At 46.5% G+C, this 20,455-nt stretch overlaps 1 protein-coding gene across 1 annotated transcript in view; it reads left to right on the top strand.

Annotated features, from left to right (window-relative positions):
• Positions 1–20,455, top strand: part of FAM83F (family with sequence similarity 83 member F) — a 37,710-nt gene continuing 17,255 nt past the window's right edge. The window contains exon 1 of the mRNA XM_044678312.1: positions 1–486. Coding sequence (XP_044534247.1) covers positions 1–486 — 486 coding nt within the window. The remainder of the gene's footprint in view (positions 487–20,455) is intronic.

Raw genomic sequence — 20,455 nt, 5'->3', positions numbered from 1 at the left:
ATGGCCGAGTCTCAGCTGGGCTGCCTGGACGATGGGCACGTGAATGAGAAGGTGACGGAGGCACACGCTGCCTTCTACTACTGCGAGCGGCGGCGAGCCGCCCTGGAGGCGCTGCTGACCGGTGGGGACAGGGCCTACCGGGACGTGGTGACCAAGGAACGGCTGCCCGACTTTCTGTCCGAGCCCGAGCGCCAGGCGCTCCGGGCCGACTGGAGTCCCTACGAGGTGCAGCCGCCGGGCCATGCCAAAAGCAAAATCAAGACCAGGGGCCAGGCCCCCGCCCCCACCCCCACCTCACCTTCCGCCTCGCTGGCCTATTGGCCTGACCGCTCCGACACAGAGGTGCCCCCGCTCGACCTGGGCTGGACAGACAATGGCTACTACCGGGGCGTCAGTCGCGTCAACCTGTTCACCCACCCTCCCAAGGAGGAGAAGGCACCCCACCTCAAGGAGGTGGTCAGGGTGATGATCCAGCAGGCTCAGAAGGTAGGGGCTCCCTCCTCCCTCTTTCCTCCTGCCTCGCACCCACTCTGAGCGCTGACCCATCAATCCCTTCCCCCTGACCCCCCTGAATGCGGCTCCCCACCTTAAAGTCAGTTAGTTGAGAGGCCTGAGGTGCAAGACCCCTAAGGGGCCCTAAATCACAGGTTTCATGCTAGAAGGAGCCTGGAGGTCCCCTAGAGCAATGGATAAGGCTCTTAGGAGGAAGCGATTTGCCCCTGATTGCTCAGCCAGCAAACAGCCGACCAGCTTTGAAAGCTGCTCTTGGATCCAGGCCTCTCTCTGCCCACACCACAGTGCTGCAAAAGCCCTAACTCCTCCTGCCTGTCGGATAAACTGAAAGAGACCTCAGAGGCCACCTGGGCATAGAATGATAGAAAAATGGCCTACCCAGGGCAAGTTAGACTGGTGGTGAATCTCACTGGGTAATAGGATTATGTGCTGGCTATAACCTCAGAGCATCTGCTTCAGCCTTCATTTTACAGATGAGGAAACTGAGGCTCACTGAGGTGAAATGGCTTGTCAAAGATCTCACAGCAGTTAAGCATCAAAAGGAGGATTTGACCCCAGGCCCTCCATCTCCTCTGGCCAGGCTACCTTTGCACACAGAGCAGAGAACAGATTGAATTCTGGCTCCGGGCACAGTCAGTACACCAAGATGCCTCTCCTTTCTCTCCTCCTTTCTTCCTTTCACTTCCCATGCCTCCAGTGTTGACTTCCACCCACCGGGATTGTAGCCTTTCTGTGCCTTCTCTGGCTCTTTGCCCTTTGTTCCCCTGGCTTGGGCACCTGCCAGGACCAGGTGGCCATCAAGAGTCACTTTGCCTTACTAAGCCTCAGTTTCTTTATCTGTTTAGAGGCGAAAAACATGTTTGCAGCCCTTATGGCATATGGCCATGGTGAGTCAGGTGCTCAGTAAAGCGGCCCTAAAACTACCAAACTGAAAGTTATCTGGTTTTTCTCCCTCCCCCCACCCCCCCACTCCTCTGGTCTTGCCAGTTCTGTTGACTAGCCACACCTCCCAAGGTATGTTTAGCAGGGAGGGCCCCACCCCCAAGCCACTGTACCCTGGGGCCAAGCAGCGGATGGGCTGGAGAGCCAGCTGTGGGGGAGGAGAACACCTTAACCTGAAGGCTCAAGGGGGAAGCTCCCCACCTTTAGGGAGGCCACCTATAGGGCTAATGGATTGCTGGAGGCTGGGGGTGTACCTTTGTGAGATTCACTTTTGAAGACCTTATTTGTCTGTCTATGAAATGGGGATCCCTTTCCCTGCCCATCCCCAGTGACCTTTGGACTTCGACCTGTTTTAGTGAGAATCTGACACTCGGCGTGGTTGTTGAGGCCCTTTGCAAAGAGTTTGCTCTACGGAGGTGGGGCTCAGTGTGGAAACTACCTAGTTTCCTGTCTTGGGGGAAAGGGGTGGGCTCTGGCTTTGTTATTCCGGCCATCTGGGTGGACTGGGCTGGGATTTACCTGAGAGGTGGGGAAGCTGGCCGGGAGGTCCAGGATGGAAGTGTTAACCCTTCCCTGTCCAGTTTCTCTCTCTCTCTCTCTCTCTCTCTCTCTGTCTCTCTCTCTCTGTCTCTCTCTTTCTGTCTCTCTCTCTCACACACACACACACACACACACACACACCACCCCCAGAAAGGGTTTTGGAGGCCATCAATTCCAATCCCCTTATTTTATAGATTAGAAAATTTAGGATTGGAATCCTGAGGTTCCTCTCAGTCCAAACCCAGGGTTCCTTTTCATCTTTCATTCATCATTTCCTGGCAGGTCCGACTATATCACTCCCTTATTCTATAAACTCCATCAATTTCCTATTGCCTCTATAATCAAATATCAACTTCCCATTTAAAGCCTTTCTTGACCTAACTCCAGTCTGCCTTTCCAGATTTCTTACAATTCCTACCTTCCATATACACTGCAATCTAGCCTAATTCGGCTCTTTGTGGTTCTTCACGCCTTTTCCCCAGCTATCTTCATGCCTGAAATGCACTCTGTCCTTACCTTAGCCTCTGGGAATGCCTACCCTCCTTCCAGAGTCATCTCATGAAGTTTTTCCTTGTTCCTTCCCCCCTACCTTTGAGTGCCACCCCCTCCCCATCAGTTATCTTGTATAACGTACATAGCTTCTATCTACTTTATATATATGTTGTTTTTCCACACTCTGAGCCATGTAAGTTTCTTGAGGGCAAGAATGGTTCTACTCTTGTCTTTGTATTCCCAGATTTTAACTCCCTTCCCACCTCCCTTTCTTTACCAGTGGAGTCATGAAGCCAAGATTACATTTTTTATGAATCAATGTAAAGTTCTGTGCTTGGGTTCAAAAAATTACCTGCCCAATTATAAGATGGAGGAAGATGTGTGAAAGGAGCCAGCCTGAGGCTAGGTAGGTCTGGTCATTATGGACTGGGAATTTATCATGTACTGAGCCAGGTCCAAAGGGCCGAGAAGATGACACTAAGTGAGGGAATTGAGTTCAATTCAACACTGATGCTAGGACAAGGGACATCTGCCCTTTCTTGAGAGAGGATCTCATCCATGGTTTTGGTTAAGACACAGTTACAACAGAAATAGATAAAAGTGTCATCTCATCTGCAATTATACCAGTATCATTCAGAAATATTTGAGTCCCTACTGTATGCAGGTCACTGGGTTATAGGCTGTGGCATGAGGAGCAAGAGCAGTAGATGAGAACTCTGAAGTCTGGGAGCCAATTCTAGATTTTCTACTTATTAGAGGTAAAACCCTGGGCAAGTCACTTTCCTTTCTTGGCTTTGGTTTCCTCATATGTAAAATGAAAGAATCAGACTGAATTGATGTCTAAGGTCTTTTCTGTCATCAAATCCTGGCTTAATTCAGTTCATCATGGGTTTAGTACTGCCTACTACTTGCAGTATGTCTCCTAGGTGGGACCCTTCTTTACTTTCCCCTCTGCCATTCTGATCTCTGGTGTTCACCAGCCTTCTAGACATATTCAACTAAGCTCTTCCTTCGTCCTTTTCCCTCTGAGGAAGGAAGTTGCTAGTCCTCTTTGTTTAAGCTTTGCACTTGCTGAATGGGGAGTTGTTCAGCATTCCTCCAGTCCTGCTAGAGGGAGAATACCTTTAGCAGCAGTGGTCAAAGGTAAGGGGAGGAAGGGTGCTCTAATAGAATGAGGATTTAGGTCTTATTACTAAATCCTTCTTCATCTTCCCTCTCCCAACCTACTTTTGCTGGTAAAAAAGATTATTACTTTTCCCCTACCCATAAGGCAGAAAAAGTAAGTTTTGAGCTAGACCCTAATGTCCGGATAGATGAGAGAATGTGCAAAGGTGTCTTCTCTCCCTTTATAAGCACCATCATACACTTGCATATTCAAGGGATAAGAATATGGAAGGTAGTTTGGCAGCTAAATGAGAAGCCTCATCTGGATGAACCCATGCCCCTTTCCTCAATCTCTGGAGCCATGAAGCCAAGAATATTATATTTGTTGTGAATCAATGTAAAATCCTGTGTTTGGGTTCAAAAAATTAACTGCCCAACTTAACATAGGGGAAGATGTGTCTAGAAAACCATTTATGTGGGGACTACAAGTTTAGTGGTATTACATGGCCAGAAATCAAATGTGACCATAGGCTTCCTTAATATAATCATAATAAGTTAAACTAAGCTCTACCTTTCCATGATTTGTAGTTCACAAAATCACTCATCCTCATAGCAATCCTATGAAGCACTACAAGTATTCTCACAAAGGAGTATTATAGTTTTAGAGATGGAAGTCATTGAGTTTAACTCCCTTGTTTTACAGATGAGAAAAATGAGGCACAAGGTGGTTAAGTGACTGATCTGAGGCCAGATTGGAAAGCAGGCCTTTCTGACTCCACACCCAGTGCTCCCCCTGGCTCTCAGCAGCCTCAGATTCAATGACTTCACCCAGGATCTCATAGAAAGGAAAAACAAGGAAATGACTGACCCACTGGCCAGACTATTTCTGGAGTGTTCTAATCAATTTTGGGAGCCACATTTAAAGAAGTACATGGATGAGCTGGAAAAGGATGAGAAGGATAATGAGGGAACTTGAAACCACACTCTCTGAGGAATGGTTGAAGGTGCTAGAGAAGGATTAGTAAGAAGATGTGCTTTCTATCTTCAAACATGTGAAGAGTTCTCATATAAAAGAGAGATTAGACTTGTTCTATTTGACCCCAGAACACAGATAATTATAGGTGAAAATTACAGGAAGGAAGATCTGAAAGTGTAATAAAAGGAATTTTCTAGCAAATAAAGTTATCTCACGACTGCTTTGTTAGGTAGTGAGTTTCCTGACACTGGAGTTACTCAAGGAGAGTGGCTACATGACAATCTGTAGGTTGTTGAAGAGGGGATTTAGGTTTAGGGTCAGATTTGGGTTAATAACTTCCAAGGTATTTTCTCACCCCAGGATTCTATATGTCTGTATTCATTAACCCAGCATAAGCCACCAGAGATTTCTGTGCCCATTTTGGCAGTCATTGAATGATTGAATTTTCACCCATCCAATTATAGAATTCCAGAGGTGGGAGAATCCCCTACCCGAGGCTTGAAATGAAGGTGTCTGGCTATTGTGGGCCCCATTGAGTCTTCTCCTTTCCAGACAAAATACTACCCTCCACCCCTAGTTTCTTCTGCCCTTGGAAGGTCTAATTTCTGGTGGCTTAATAGAGAGTGATGAACTTGGAAATGGAAAGACCTTGGTGTGACTCCTGGCTCAGATATTTAGCAACTATGTGGACCTGGACAAGTCAATTAACCTTATTGGGCCCCAGTTTCCTCAGCTGTAAAATGAGGGAATTGTATCAAATGGTTTCTAGGGCCACTTCCAGCTTTCAATCAAGTTGTCTCTCTGGGCCTCAGTTTCCCCATCTGTAAAATGAGGGGGTTAGACTAGATGGTTTCTAGGGCCTCTTCCAGTTCTAGATAGGAGATCCTCCCTGGGCCTCAGTTTCCCTATCTGTAAAATAAGATTGTTGAATTAGATGGCCTCTGAAGCCCCCTTCAGCTTTAGTCTTGGGATCCTACCATAATAACCTCTGTGCAGACAGGATATATTTTCTAAAGGGAGCCTTTGGCCTATTAGGCAGGGCTGGCTGGGGAGACCAGGGGAAGAGGTAGTTACGGATGGTTCACCTCACTATGGACTGGGCTGACTCATGATTTTGTAGAGCTTTATTGTTAACAAAGAAAGGCAGCTTTATATAGTGGGCAATGAGCTGGTCTCAGAGCCAGGAATACCTGACAGGTCCTGGCTGGCTGACCCTGAGCAAATCCTTTCACCCCTCCACCCTCCCAGGCAACTCCCCAAGACTTCAGTTTCAGAGAAGGCACTCACCTTCTTCACCTGGGACTTTCCAGTGTGGGTGAAAGCAAAGGTTTAGTTCTCCATCTCTTTACAGTTTAAAAAGCCCTAGGAGACAGAGAGAACATGCATGTTTATCCCTATTTCTACAGATGTGGAAACTGAGGCTCAAAGAAGGGGAAAAGCCCAAGATCATAAAATCAGTCAGTTGTTTGCTAGATCTCAAACCCATGTCAAGTCCCCTGCTCTTTCCATCGTGCCTCATTGTCTGGAAGCAAGAACTATTGTGATCACAAAGGCCAGACTGGAAAAGTGTGGGCTGGTAAACTCTTTACAAGGTCAGTCTAATGGAACAAAATATCTGTGAACAGATGTCTAGGCCTGGGTTCCAAGGTTCTGTGACCTGAGAATGGAACCTTATTTTATTTTTTAAGTATTCTTTGGTTTTTATTTTCATCATCTTTCTTAAATATTTAAATAGAATGGAATTTTAAAGGATCCTACCTGAAAGAGCTCTTACAAGACCATTGAGTTAGGGCAGCCAGATGGCACAATGGATAGAGAGCCAGGCTTGGAGTTGGGAGGATCAGGGTTCAAATCTGGCCTCAGACACTTCCAACTGTGTGACCCTGGACAAGTCCCTGGCCCTATTTGCCTTGCTTTTCTGTCTTAGAGTTGATACTAAGTCAGAAAGTAAGGGTTTAAAAAGAAAGAGAAGAGAGTCCATTGAGTCCAGCCTCTTCATTTTAGAGATGAAGAAACTGAGGCCAAGAGAAGGTAAGTTGCTCACGGTCATACAGCTAGTGCTACAGAATGAGGATTGAACTCAGGGCTCCCAGCTCCAAATCCAGGACCAGACTGTACAAAGCTTCATCCTGAGGCCACAAAGTAGATGCTCCATCCAAGATTTGAACCTAGGTCTCTCTCCACCATTCTTTCATGGCACCAGGTTGACTCTGAACCATCCAAATACTTCTCTTAGGACAGATAATGATACTGTCTTCCACTAGTTATTGTAGGGGGGGGCATATAGGTCTCCCTTCATAGCCTGGAAGCACAGTGAGGGCAGGCATTGTGCTTTATTCTTAGTCTCCCACAAGACTGAATGCAGGGTCTTGTATATAATGGGTATTGAGTAAAAGTTTGTGAAGTGAGTGAGTCTGCCATAGCCCCTGAAATGTCCACCATTAACCCCCTTTTGCTGGGTTGTGGCTTTGTGGTTAGAAGACCCCTGTTAAAATTCATACACATTACCCAGAAGACTTCATACTCAGTAGTCACTCTGTACAGGACCTGTGAGGGAGCAGAGAGCATTCCTTTAAGGGCACAAAGGATGCTGGACAACAAGGCACAGCAGAAAGAATTCCCATCTCCAGGTCTCTGTAAAATAGTGAGGTTGAGTCGGATGTTCCCTAAGGCCCCTTCCAGCTCTAGGGTCTGCCCCTCACCCAGGGTGGGCTGCCAGAGCCTTAGGCAGGGACCCCAAGCATCCTCCTCTCCCCCCACTGAAGAGGGCTGGTACAGTTGCTGGCTCCGCGATACCCTTTCAAGTGTTCTCTTCTTCAGGCACTGTCTATTCATCTCCTGATACTTGGCAGAGCACTAAGTTAAAGCTGGGCATCGAAGCCCAATCAGGGGTCCCTCTGTTGCACATTTCCCATGCCTCCAGGCACCACGGGGCACAACCCAAATCTAGACCCATTGCAATGCCCCTTGAAGCAGTCAGTTCTGGGAGCTGATGCCAGGAAGATGAACCAATGACATGGTATGTGATACTTGTCTTTTTTTCTTTCTTTCTTTTTTTAATATCTCAAGCCAGAGCCCAGAATCCTGTCCCAGCCTGCCCCTGCCCTTCAGACTTCAGGGTGCCCTCTCCAGGTGGCTGTGGATGAGTGGCCCTGACTAGCTCCTCTGCCTTTCCCCGGGGCCTCTACTTCTGACTTTACCTATAGGGGTGTGGGCTCTTCCACCCGGCTGTGTCTGGAGATGCTGCCCTTAGGAGATTGGGGAGGGCCTCTAAGGCAGTCTTCTCCAAGAGGAAGCTCTTCCTCAGAGCAGAATTTCTGGTCCCCAGAAAGTGGACCAGGTTTGCTTCTTACACCGGATGGTGGCAGATGGGAGTGGAGCTTATATTCTATTGAGGGAAGGCCATACGTAAAGGGAAGTCAATGTAGCGGGGAAGGGGCTGCTGGGAAGGGGCTGCTGGGAAGGGGTTTGGAGGCCTGAGGCCCACCAAGATAAAGAGAAAGCTCAGCCATCAGAGCTTGGGAGACCAAGGGACAGGGGCCGAGATTCCTGAGGAATGGAGAGGAGGCTGTTTTCAGGAGAGTGACAGACAGCATGGGGTGGAGACTCTTCCTGACACTTGACTCAGGGCAAGTCCCAAGCTTTCTTCTCTATTAAATAAGAAGGTTAGACCGGATGACCTCTGAGGTCCCATCTAATAATACTAGCTCCATGACCCCTGCTTATTGAATTGAATTGAATTAATATCAGTATCCAAAGGGGCAGATAGGTGGTGCAATGGATAGAGTGCTCCGCCTAGAGTCAGGAAGACACATTTTCCCGAGTTCAAATCCAGCCTAAGATAATTCCTAGCTGGTGACCTTGAGCAAGTCACTTAACCCTCTTTGACTCAGATTCTTCATCTGTCAAATGAGCCGGAGAAGGAAATGGCAAACCAATCTGATATCTTTGCCAGGAAAACCCCAAAGGAAGTCACAAAGAGTCAGAAAAGGCTGGAAAAAGAATTCAACAATAACAAAAGTCCAAAGGGCCCTCCTGTGATAGAGAGATTCAATTTGTTCTCATGGTCCCCGTGGGCAGAACCAGAAACAGTGAGTAGATATATTGCTGAGCAGTTAGTGTGGATCCATCTTAAGCTAAAACTTTCTGATAATCAGAGATCTTAGAGCAGAATGCAAAGGATTAGGGGGGAGGAGCAAAGGAAGAGTAGGTCCCCCCTCCCTAAAGGACTTCAGGTAAAGCCCGAGAGAGGGGGATGGTTCTTCCTTCACTTTAGGCTGACCCAGATGGCCTCTGAGACCTCTGCTGACACAGAGACCATGAATTTTCTCTGAGATCTGCTATTGCTTTCAGAGGAGGTGGGGGGACAGGAACCTTCCATTTTGCTGAGCCAGAGAGACTTTGGGCAAGTTTCAGATACAGAGGGTCCTAAAGGGAGAAGCCTGGATAGGTCTATTCCACAGGGCTAAGGGATGGCCAGGTCAGAAGGAAGCCCTAGGCTCTGAGGATGGGAGCAGGGATGGTGATATTTAGAAAGCCAGAGGATTCAATGTCCAGGCATCTCCGGGGATGGGGATGAGCAAGAATCCAATGAGGAGATATAGGAAATGCAGGGAATCCAACCGGGACCTTCCTCACTGGGCCCTACACTGTGGAGAAGTAATTATCTCAACTATGTGCCCCAAGGAGTCATAGCGGACTCCAGTACAAATTTTGGCTTTGTCACTGAGTGCCTACATGACTTTGGGCAAGTTGTGTCACTCCCCGGGGTCTTGGTTTCTTCTGTAAAATGAGGCAGGGAATTAGAGGGCCTCTGTGATATTCTTTCTGACCCTGGATCCATGACTCTGACCCAGGGATTGTGGAGGCATCTTTTTCCCTCTCTGGGCTTCAGTTTTCCCTTCTACATATTTGATAAAATGGGTTCTTAATGTCCCTTCTAACATGGAGTGTGGAGAGCAGCAAGAGAGCCACTAGGTCTACACCAGTGAAGGGCAAACTTTTTCAAGAGGGGGCCAAAGGAAAGGAAAAAAACTTTAGGTGGGCCAATATAATTTATTAAAAAATAACAATGATACATTTTACAAAATTCTTGTATTTTTTGTGATACTGAGCCCTATTAATGACTGAAAGATTATGAAGGAGAAGGGCCACATCTGGCCCGAGGGCCGTAGTTTGCCCATCACTGGTCTACACTAAAGAGTTAGGGGGAGGGACAGGGAGAAGAAGGAGAAAGGTGAGAGGAAGAACTTCCCTCCCCGCCCCCAAATTATAATCAGAACTTCAGTGTAATGGGAAGGAAGGAAGGAATCAAGGAATCAAAGGAGGGAAGGAAGGATAGAAGAATAGAAGGAAGAAATCTATAGGCACATCCTGGATCATAACCAGTGGGCCTTTTTGGGGCTCCTCCTTCTGATCACTGAGAAATTGCTAACTCCAGTGCACTCTCCTTGGTCTTTAGTCCAGACAGGCCCCCAGAGACCTCCCCACCCTACTTTCTGCCCCCGCCCCTGGGACAGCTGCTTAGGTACTAGTGGTAGCCTGCCTCTCCCCCAGGCTGGGCTATTCTTCCAGTAACCAGGAAGAGGGGGAGTACAGAGCTTGTACTATCCTAGGGCTCTCTCCTGGCCCCTTTTACCAAGCTGCAACTGGCTGGCAGCACAAACAGGTGAGGAAGGAATCCCAGTGGGCTAAGCCCAAGGGGCAGATGGGGCTTCCCACCCCTACCCCCAGGCTCCCTTGGCTGCTAGTCCAGAACCCTGCCCAACGAGCCTGCACTCCTTCAGACATTTGGAGCCAGACAGGGTTTCCCTTTCCCACAGCCCCTTCTCAGAATTCCTGCAACCCTTCTTCTGCCCCCTACAACTGCACTTTTACTTCTGTCCCATTTAGTATTGACAGAATGGTGACTAACATTGTGAGCTGGGTTCCAAAACCACAGGCAGGAACTCTGACTTCCAGATCTATAGTTCTTTCCCCCAAATACTAGACCTGGAATTAATGGTAGATAGGAAGACCTGAGTTCAATTCCTGCCTTAGACACTTACTAGCTGTGTGGCCTTGGACAAGTCACTTAACTTCTACCTCAATCTCTTCACCTATAAAATGGGGATCATTATAGCCCTGATAACACAAGGCTGTTTTAAGTATCAACTGGGATAACCTTTGTAAAAGTGCTTTGCAGCCCTTAAAAGCACTCTACAGATGCTCTCATCACCATCATCATCCATCCTTCCTCTATAACATCTCTTCCATCTGTCCCCTGACTACTCAAGATTTCTAGAACATGGACGATCTATTGCCTACCTCTTTGCATTTATACAAGCTCTTTCTTGTGTCTGAAACACACCCTTGCTACAAAGCCAGGACTAAGACCCTTTACCACCCAGCCCATCTTTCCAGGCTGATTCTCCCTTATCCAGCCAAATGAGTTCCTTGCTATTCCTTATAAAAGGCCCTCCTACCTCCATGCCTTTGTCCTGACTTCCCCAGGCCTGGAATGCAGTCTCTCAGCAGCTCCCTTTCAAGCCTTAGTTCAGAAGCCACGTTCTACTCAAGGTCTTCCCCCACCCTTACTTGTTTATAATCTCCCCACCACTGAAGTGATTTTGTATTTCTTTTTTTTTTAAGCCCTTACCTTCTGTTTTAGAATCAATATTGTGTATTAGTTCTAAGGCAGAAGAGTCGTAAGGGCCAGGCATTGGGGGTTAAATGACTTGCCCAGGGTCACCCAGCTAGGAAGTGTCTGGGATCACATTTGAACCCAGGACCTCCAGTCTCTGGGCCTGGCTCTCCATCCACTGAGCCACCTCACCACCCCCTGTATTTCTTAAAATATTTGTATTGAGTCACCAGGGTATCTTCCCGGCAGATTGTAACTTTAGTGAGGGTAGGGACTCTTTCCTTTTTGTCTCTGTACCTCAGCCCCTGGCAGAATGCCTTGGAATAGAGTAGATCCTTAATAAATGGAAGGATTTCGAGAATTCCATTAAGGCAGGGATCTTAACCTGAAGTTTGGGAAAGAAAGGAAGGAAGGAAGGAAGGAAGGAAGGAAGGAAGGAAGGAAGGAAGGAAGGAAGGAAGGAAGGGAGGGAGGGAGGGAGGGAGGGAGGGAGGGAGAGAGAGAGAGAGAGAGAGAGAGAGAGAGAGAGAAAAGAAAGCTGTTAATCATTGTATTTCAGTGCATTTCCATTTTTCGTTCTTTATTTGGAGCCTTTGCAGACATGGTTCTGAGAAAGCTCCACCATGGACTGCTTGGGGGTTCAAGGACATAGAAAAAGAGGAAGAACCTCAGCTATGAGAGTCAGCTCAGGATTACCTCCTCTAGGAAGCCTTCCCTGGCTTCCCTTCTCATCGGTTAGTGCCCCCTCCCTCTTCAACATGACTTCATTTGTGTTCCTGTTGTCATGCTACTCCCAAGTAGAATGGAATCTCCTTGCAGGGAGGGACTAATTATTTGTTTTCCTTTACCCTGTCGGAGCCTCATCCAGTAAGAGTACAATCAATGATTGCTGTATGGAGTAGAGCTTCTTCCCAGAGGCTGGGGCACCCTGGGCACTGTAGCCTGGTCCCTACAGCAGGTATTTAATGATGTCTCATTAGGGAAACAGAAACGCTGTTAGGTGGCAGCAAATAGCTGGGAAACTGTTGCTGACAACACTTGAACCACCCTTTGTCTGGCAGACTTCTGGCGCCCATCGTTCTGGGTCCAGGAAGGGAGGGTCGGGATGCCCCTCTCAGATGCCTCAGACTCTCAGGAAGGAGGTACCAGCAGGAGCTAGAGCAGCAGCATCCTCACAAGAGCCACTGCTGCCCTCTGTGTTTTCTTTTCTTTTTATTTTTTTAACCCTTAACTTCTGTGTATTGGCTCCCAGGTGGAAGAGTGGTAAGGCTGGGCAATGGGGGTCAAGTGACTTGCCCAGGGTCACCCAGCTGGGAAGTGTCTGAGGCCAGATTTGAACCTAGGACCTCCCGTCTCTAGGCCTGACTTTCAATCCACTGAGCTACCCAGCTGCTCCCACCCCCTGCGTTTTCTGAGGATCCATAAGGGGAGGGGAGATGGCAAGCCTCCCCTGTAGAGAAGAATGTCTTCCTTCTAGATCACACTTAGATCTGAGTAGGACCCCAGAGGTCAGCTAGCCCAGCCTCCTTGTTCTACAGATGAGCAAAGCAAAGCTAAGAGAAGTTGATTGGCTTGTCCAAAGTAACACAGCTAGGAGAGATTTGTGGGAACTGATGCAGAGTAAAATAAGCAGAACTGGGAGAACATGGTACACCATAACAGCACTATTGGATGATGTGAAGTCTTTCACATCAGCGCATCCTCGGTTTTATTTTAGGATTTGGGTTATGTATGACTTTGCTCTTACAATGACCAACATGGAAGTGGGTTTTTGCATGACAACAAAACAATGAAAAACAAACAAACAAACAACAACAACAAAGTAACATGGCTAGTTAGAGACCAAACAGAGGATTAGAATCCAAGTCTGCTCATAGTCTCTTCTCTCAGGATATGAAATCTTGGAAAGCACTCAGAAGCCATCTAGTCCAACCAATAACTGAAAGCAATATCCAACAAGGGCTTGTCCAGGCTTCCTCTGGAGGCCTCCAAGGACAGGAAGCTCACCCCTCTGGCCAAGACAGTTCTCATTGTTAGGAAGTCCTTCCTGACATTGAGCTGAAACCGAGCTCTTAGACGTTTCTCTCCTTTGCTCCTGGTTTGCTCCTCTGGCCCCCCAGTCATTTAGATCCTTGAAGACAGCTGACCTACCCCCTGAGGCATCACCCACTTCCACCACCACCCTGTCCTTTCTTGGTCTTCTCCAGGAATCACTGCCCCCATTTCCTTCAAGCAGTCATCTAATTCTCAGGAAAAACCCTTCAAAGGGATCCAGGCAAATGTTGTTATTCACATTTTTTCAGATGAGGAAGTAGAAGTCTACAGTGGGGATATGGCCTACCCAAGGTCAGATAGCACAGTAAGTGGTAATGCCAAGATTTGAACCCAAGTCCTCCAGCCCTCTTGGGCTGTGATTCTCTCCTGCACTTATATCCTGGGAGTGCCTGAAGACGAGTATTTCCCAGAGGCCAGAAGCCCTCACATGGTGGCATTCTGTTTCTGAGACAAGCCTACAAAAAGTAAAACAATACAGGATATGTGATCAAAGCTGGACAGTGTGGAACAACAGCCATAGGCAAAAAGCAGAGGGATTTAGAAATGGGGGAGCTCAGTGTGGGAGTCAGAGAAGTAAGAGAAGGTTTCATGGAGAAGGTGATGCTGGAGGTGGACCTGGAAAGATAGGTATGGCTTAAATGAAATCACTGAAAACAAGAGGTATGCTTGAATCATAGGATTAATGAATTGAGATCTAGAAGGGACTACAGCTACTATATAATACAACAAGCACTGGTTCTGAACTCAGAGGATCTGGGTTCAAATTCTGCCTCTTTTACTTAGTATTGTATAACAATAGGCAAATCGCTTCCCTTTTGTGGGCCTCAGTTTCTTCCTGAGTGACAAGAAGGCATTAGCCTAGAAGGCCCCTGAAGTCCCTTCCAACTCTGAATTGGTGATCCTATGATCTCTTATTTTGCAGAAGAGGAAATGATGTGTCTGTCCAGTAACATGAACTCAGTAAGGAACCAGGCCAGGACTTAAACCTTTTACAAACTGACTCCGGCCTGTCTTCCCAAACCTGTTTCAAATTATTTCTCCCACTTTACAATTTAGCTAAACTGACCTTCCTGTCTTCTGAGCAATGCATTCCATCTTCCACCACCATGCCTTTGCCCAGGCTGTTCCTCATGCCTGTAATGCTCTCCTTCACTTTCTAATCCCTTTCTCCCTTCAAGACACAGTCCAGTACAACATCCGACGTCTCTCCCTCCACTCGAGTGAGTGCTTTTCTCAATCACTGAAATAACTGTATTTTTTAATTATTTGTACTTATTTGTGGTATTATTATATCCTCAATAGAATGTAAACTTTTTAAAAACCCCTATGTTCTGTCTTAGTGTCAATATTGTGTATTGGTTCCAAGGCAGAAGAATGGTCAGGGTAGGCCATGGGGGTTCAGTGACTTGCCCAAGGTCACACAGCTAGGAAGTGTCTGAGGTCAGATTTGAACCCAGGACCTCCTGTCTCTAATCCTGGCTCTCAATCCACTGAGCCACCCAGCTGCCCCCAGAATGTGAGCTTCTTAAGGCCAGGAACTGTTTCCTTTTTATCTTTATGTCTCCAACATCTAGCAGGGTACCTGGCACAAAGAAAGCACTAAGGAGTGCTCAGGAATGAATGAATGAATGAATGAATGAATGAATGAATAAAACTCTTCTTCTCCAGTTCCCACTCCAGGGCTCTCTCCAGTCTGCCCCAATCCTAACAAATCTGTAGCCATGGATAATCTCTTGAGATTCCTTCCTCCTCTCAATCCCAGAACATTTGAAGAGGGCATGCTTAATTCTTTTCTTTAATGGGCAGCTTGAGGTAGAACTTCATTTCCCATCTTCCAAACTGGGAGTCAGAATTATTTCATCTGGAGCCAAGTGTTGTTCCCCACCCACCCACCCCTTCCAATGTAAGATGGTAGGACTTGGAGCCATTCAGGAGTTCATTCAATGACTTTCCTAAAGTGCACGTCCATCCATGTCAGCCTCCTACTCAATAAACTCCAGTGGCGCCATATTGCCTCTAAGAGCAAATACAAAATGCCTTAATGGCTTAACTCCCTCCTGCCTTTCCAGTTGTCTTATACCTTACTCCTCAACATGTCCACTTTGATCTAGGGACACTGGCCTTCTAGTGGTTCCAGGAACAAGACCTTCTGTCTCTGGGTGTTCTTTGGCTGTCCCCCATGCCCAGAACATCCTCTCTCTTCTGCTCTAACCACTGATCTTCTTGGCTTCCTTTAAGTCCCAAATAAAATCCTACCTTCTACCAGAAGCCTTTCCCAGCCCCTCTTCATTCTAGTATCTTCTTTCTATTAATTATTTCCTATTTATCCTATATCAGGGCAGCCAGGTGGTACAGTGGATAGAGTACCAGGTCTGGAGTCAAGAAGACTCATCTTCCTGAGTTCAAATCTGGCCTCAGTCACATCCTAGCTAAGTGACCTTGGGCAAGTCCCTTAACCCTATTTGCCTCAGTTTCCTCATCTGTCAAATGAGTTGGAGAAGGAAATGGCAAACTATTCCAGGATCTTTGCCAAGAAAATTCCAAATGAGGTCATGAAGAGTCAGACATGACTGAAATGACTCAACCACAAAAAGTATCCTGTATACAGCTTGTTTGTATTATGTGTTTGCTTGTCACCTCCATTAGATAGTTAGCTCCTTCCCAGTGCTTGGCACATAGTAGGCACTTCCAAATGTTTAACAATTGCTTGAACAGGATTAGAGCAGCCAGCCAATTTGAAATATGGTGGAGAGAGCTCTAGATCTAGTGTTGGGAGACTTTAGTTTGAATCCTCGATCTCTACTTGTTTGCCTTAGGGTAATTCCTTCACCCTCTCTGTAGCTCAGTTTCCTCATCTGTAAAATGAAGGGACTGGACTTGATGGGTTTGAGCTAGCTCTTTCTCACTCTATGTTCTATGATCTGGTTATACGTTTATAATGTCCCTAAGATTATGGAGAGAAAGAAAGAAGAGAAAATGACTATTTCTTTCTCTTCTTTCCAGACTAGGTTCATCTGCTTTTTCTTCTCTCTCTCTCTCTCTCTCTCTCTCTCTCTCTCTCTCTTTCTCTCTCATCACCAGGATTATTCCTTGAATTGGGGAGGAAGGAGGGAATAAATTTAGAAACCAAGGTGATGGGAATTCCAAAACTATCCATAAAAATGAAAATTTTAAAAAGATTGTGAAATAGATCTCTCCAAAAAGGGCATCATGTTTTTAAGCCCCTCAGCAGCATCTATTAGTATTCTAGTCTGTATGTTAATTATAAATGAGCCTTATTTCCTACAGAAAGAGATCTGACAGGACTTCTCTGTCAACATTTTTCTTCTCAGTGAGTTAATTCTCTGACCTCAAATGGAAGAAGCAGGTTTTTCCAAAAATTAAAATTAAAAAAAAAAAAACCTCTCTAAAATGTAAATGGGCTATTTCTTCTCTCCGGGCCTCAGTTTCTCCATCTGTAAAATGAGATGGTCAACTAAATGACCTCTGAAGCAGACTGGCCCTCCCCACAACAAATGCCAGCCGGCCAAGATTTGTCTGTTTTGGGCTGGAGTTGCTATCAGACTGTCAGCTGGGGATAATAAGATGACTCACCAGGACTAAACAAGGAGAAGTGATTTCCACCTTGATGTTGGATTTCTAGAAGCAGCCCAGACTGCTCCTGGAGGCTATCCTCACTGTCTCAGGAGGAGCTCAGAAGCCTGTTAAAAATGGATTGTCGTGCCAATCTGGCATGACCTTTGACTTGAGTAGGAATGGAGTGTGAGGAGAGCTCTTAACAAAGGAAGAGAAGTTGGGACCATCAGGAAAAGGTCCCCCAACATATATACAAAGGGTTGAGTAACTCTTACTGGAAAACGAATTTTTATGAAGCACTTCCTGTGTGCCAGGCACTGTGCTAAGTGCTGGAGCTACACAAAAAGGCAAAAGCCCATCTGTACCGTCAGGGACCTCACCGTATAATGGGAGAGACAGCACACAAACATCTCTGTTCAGACAAGCTAGAGACAGGATAAGTTGGAAATAATCAACAAGGGGAAGGTACTAGAACTTATAGGGTGTGGGAACACCTTCTTGAAGACTTGGAAGAAGCCAGGGAAGTGGAGATGAAGAGGGGAGAACATTCCAGGCTTAGGAGACTGGGGAGGGGAGCAGCCAGTGAAAACTGGTACCAGAGCAAAGAGATATGGAGGGTCTTGTGAAAGGCACAACAGAGGCCAGAGGCATTTGAGTTATGGGGAGAAGAGAAGGAATGAGATGTGAGAAGGCAAGAGAGAGAGAAAAGTAGCTTAAGCTAGAAGGGGCTTTGAATGCTAACAGAGGATTTTCTATTAGATCCCAGAAGTGATAGGGGGTCCCTGGAGTTTATCATTGGTGGGGTGACTTGGTCAGACCTGGGCTTTGGGAAGATGAGCTTGACAACTGAGTGGAAGATGGACTGGAGTTATTCCTCGTTCTCCTCTTCCCTTCCAGATTGCCCTGGATTTACTCCATGTATGTGGGGTTTTTAAAAGTCTAATTTTCTACTTATGTATCATCAAAGCTCAGGAAAACAGAAACTCCCCAGGGCAGGGACTGGTTCATTTGTCTTCAGGACCTAACTCAGTACCTGGCATACAGTAAGCGCTCAATAAATGCTTCCTTGAATTCTTTTTCAAATTTTTCAAAGTTTTTTTTTCAGAGTTTTCAAAGAGGATTCACGATTCAGGGCTTTGAAAACTCCATCCACTTAGTTTACCTTTAGAGAAAGTCATTTAAGGGAGTCCCTGGGAGCATCACCTTAGTCAGCCAGGCTTGCCCAGACCTCCCTCCCTGTGTGCCTCCAGGACTGGGGCTAACTGCTGACGTGGTGCCGGCTCTAGCAGTGTCCCTTTGTTTTCCTGCACCTCCGGGATCATGGTGGGGCATGGCTTCCCTAGTAACTGGCAGCCAACCAGGCCTTGATGCCAGACACCTCACGTCACTGTGACCCCAGGGAAGCCTAGAAGGTGACGCAGAGCCTTAACCTTTGGTGTCTAGATTTGTGGGAAGACTTCAGGGATGTTGGAACTGGGCTGAGAGGAGAGGCAAGACCCAGTTCAAGTCCTGACTGTTAGTTACTTGCTCTGTGACTTTTTGACAAGTGATCCTCCTCTCTGTGCCTAGGAGAGAGTGGAGCTGAGATAAGGTGATGGTGATAGCTCTTTCAAGAGGTCTTTTTCCCTATATTCTCATTCTCTCTCTCTCTCTCTCTCTCTCATACACACACACACATTTTGGATTGAGTTTGGCTATATCTTGTGTTTCCTTGTCTCTAAATATGTTCTGTTCCCCTCGGTTTCATGTAAGATCCTCAAAGACAGGAGTTTACTTGCTTATGTCTTTGTCCCCTGTGCCTACCACAGTGCTTGACAAACAGTAGGGAGTTAATAAATGTTTGCTAAGGAATTTTCTCTGAACTCTTTAAATCCATAGAATATAGTTTATTAGAACCAGAAAGTAACCTCAGAATGAGCAGAGGAGCTTCATGTCCTGGACTTCTCTGGAAGTCAGTCTGCTAAAGTCTATGGATCGCTCAGAATCATGTTTCTAAATGCATAAAATAAAATACATGGCAGGGAGGTTGGGGGGGGGGGGGAGAAGGGTTGCAACCAGGTGGCTCAGTGGATTGAGCCAGGCCTAGAGACAGGAGGTCCTGGGTTCAAATTTGGCCTCATTTCCACACTTCCCAGCTGTTTGACCCTGGGTAAGTCTCTTACTCTCCCCACTCCCCATTGCCTAGCCATTACCACTCTTCTGCCTTGGATCCAAAACACAGTATTGATTCTAAGATGGAAGGTAGGAACCTGTGGCTGGTGTTCCTTTGTGCCATCTCTGTGACCAAGGTGGCATTCCTAGAGGACAATGGGCTTGGGGTATGGCAGGTGCCCTCTGTCTAGCAGCCCATCTTCCTTGATGGTCAGCTTGGAGCAATGTATAACCCTGAGCCCCATTTTCATCTTCCTGTCCAATCCTATGGGCCTCATGTATTTAAACAAGCCACATTTCCCAGCCTGGCATTCGGTACCCCTTGTCTCTCTAATCTACCTTAGCCCCACTTTCTGGTCTCGTCTTCCACTCATCCCTCCATCCACACCAGACTGTTTATTCCCTGTGGCTTCATGCACATTGTATTACGTAGTAGAGAGAACAATAGATTTAAAGTTAGAAACCCTGCTCTGGTCCTTTTTGTCTATGTGACCTTAGATAAGTCAGTTCCTTTTCTGAGTCTGTTTCTTAGTCTGTAAAATAAAGGAGGCCGGGCTAGATGATCTCAGAGGTTCTCTCTAACTTTAAAGATGAAACTGGGTGGGACTTAGGGAAGTTAGGTCTGATTTTATTAAAATGTCAATGATATAAATCGACATGGGCTCCATTTGTGTTATGAGAAGACACAGCAATATCCAGGCACCAGGAGAATTTTATAATGATGCTACATTAAAAGAACTAAATCTTTCCCAGCCTTCAAGGCTCAAATGCCATTTATTTCAGCAAGTATTGGGGCAGCAGGGTGGCTCAGTAGATAGAGAGCCAAGAATGGAGACAGGAGATCCTGGGTTCCAATCTGACTTCAGACATTTCCTAGCTGTGTGACCCTGGACAAGTCACTTAACCCCCATTGCCTAGATGCTTATTGGTTTAATTTTTTATTTAAGAAACTTGTTTCATAATCTAATTCTCTCCATTCCACCCTATTGTATGGCCAGCAAAGGCAAGTTCTCTGGCCTTGAACTCAGAGGACCTGGTTCAAATCCCATCCCCGACACTCACTACCTAAGGTGACCTTGAGCAAGTCACAGATCTGGAGCTGGAAGAGACCACAGAGAGTCCTTCATGTTATAGATGAATAACATCATAAACTGAGGCCCAAGAAGGTTGAGTACTTGGCCATAGCTACCAATAGGGCAGAGGTATCATCAAGAGGACAGTGAGTCTCACCCTCTCATTTTACAGAGGAAACAAAACTCTGAGGAAGAGGTGAATGAAATAACTTGCCCAGATACCTTGGTGATATTTGAACCCTGATCCTCTCAACCCTATGTAACCCTGACCCAAAACTAGTCTGAGGAGGGAGAGAACAGGGGCAGGCAGTGCTAAGCACTTTCCAAATATGATTTCAGTGGGACCTCAAAACAGTTCTGGGAGGTGGGTACTGTGATTATCCCATTTTATAATTAAAGAAACTGAGGCAG

The sequence above is a fragment of the Gracilinanus agilis genome, chromosome 5, assembly GCF_016433145.1.
Source record: "Gracilinanus agilis isolate LMUSP501 chromosome 5, AgileGrace, whole genome shotgun sequence".
Taxonomy (NCBI): domain Eukaryota; kingdom Metazoa; phylum Chordata; class Mammalia; order Didelphimorphia; family Didelphidae; genus Gracilinanus; species Gracilinanus agilis.
Note: the sequence above shows the minus strand (reverse complement) of the source record. Positions and strands in the feature narration are given on the sequence as shown.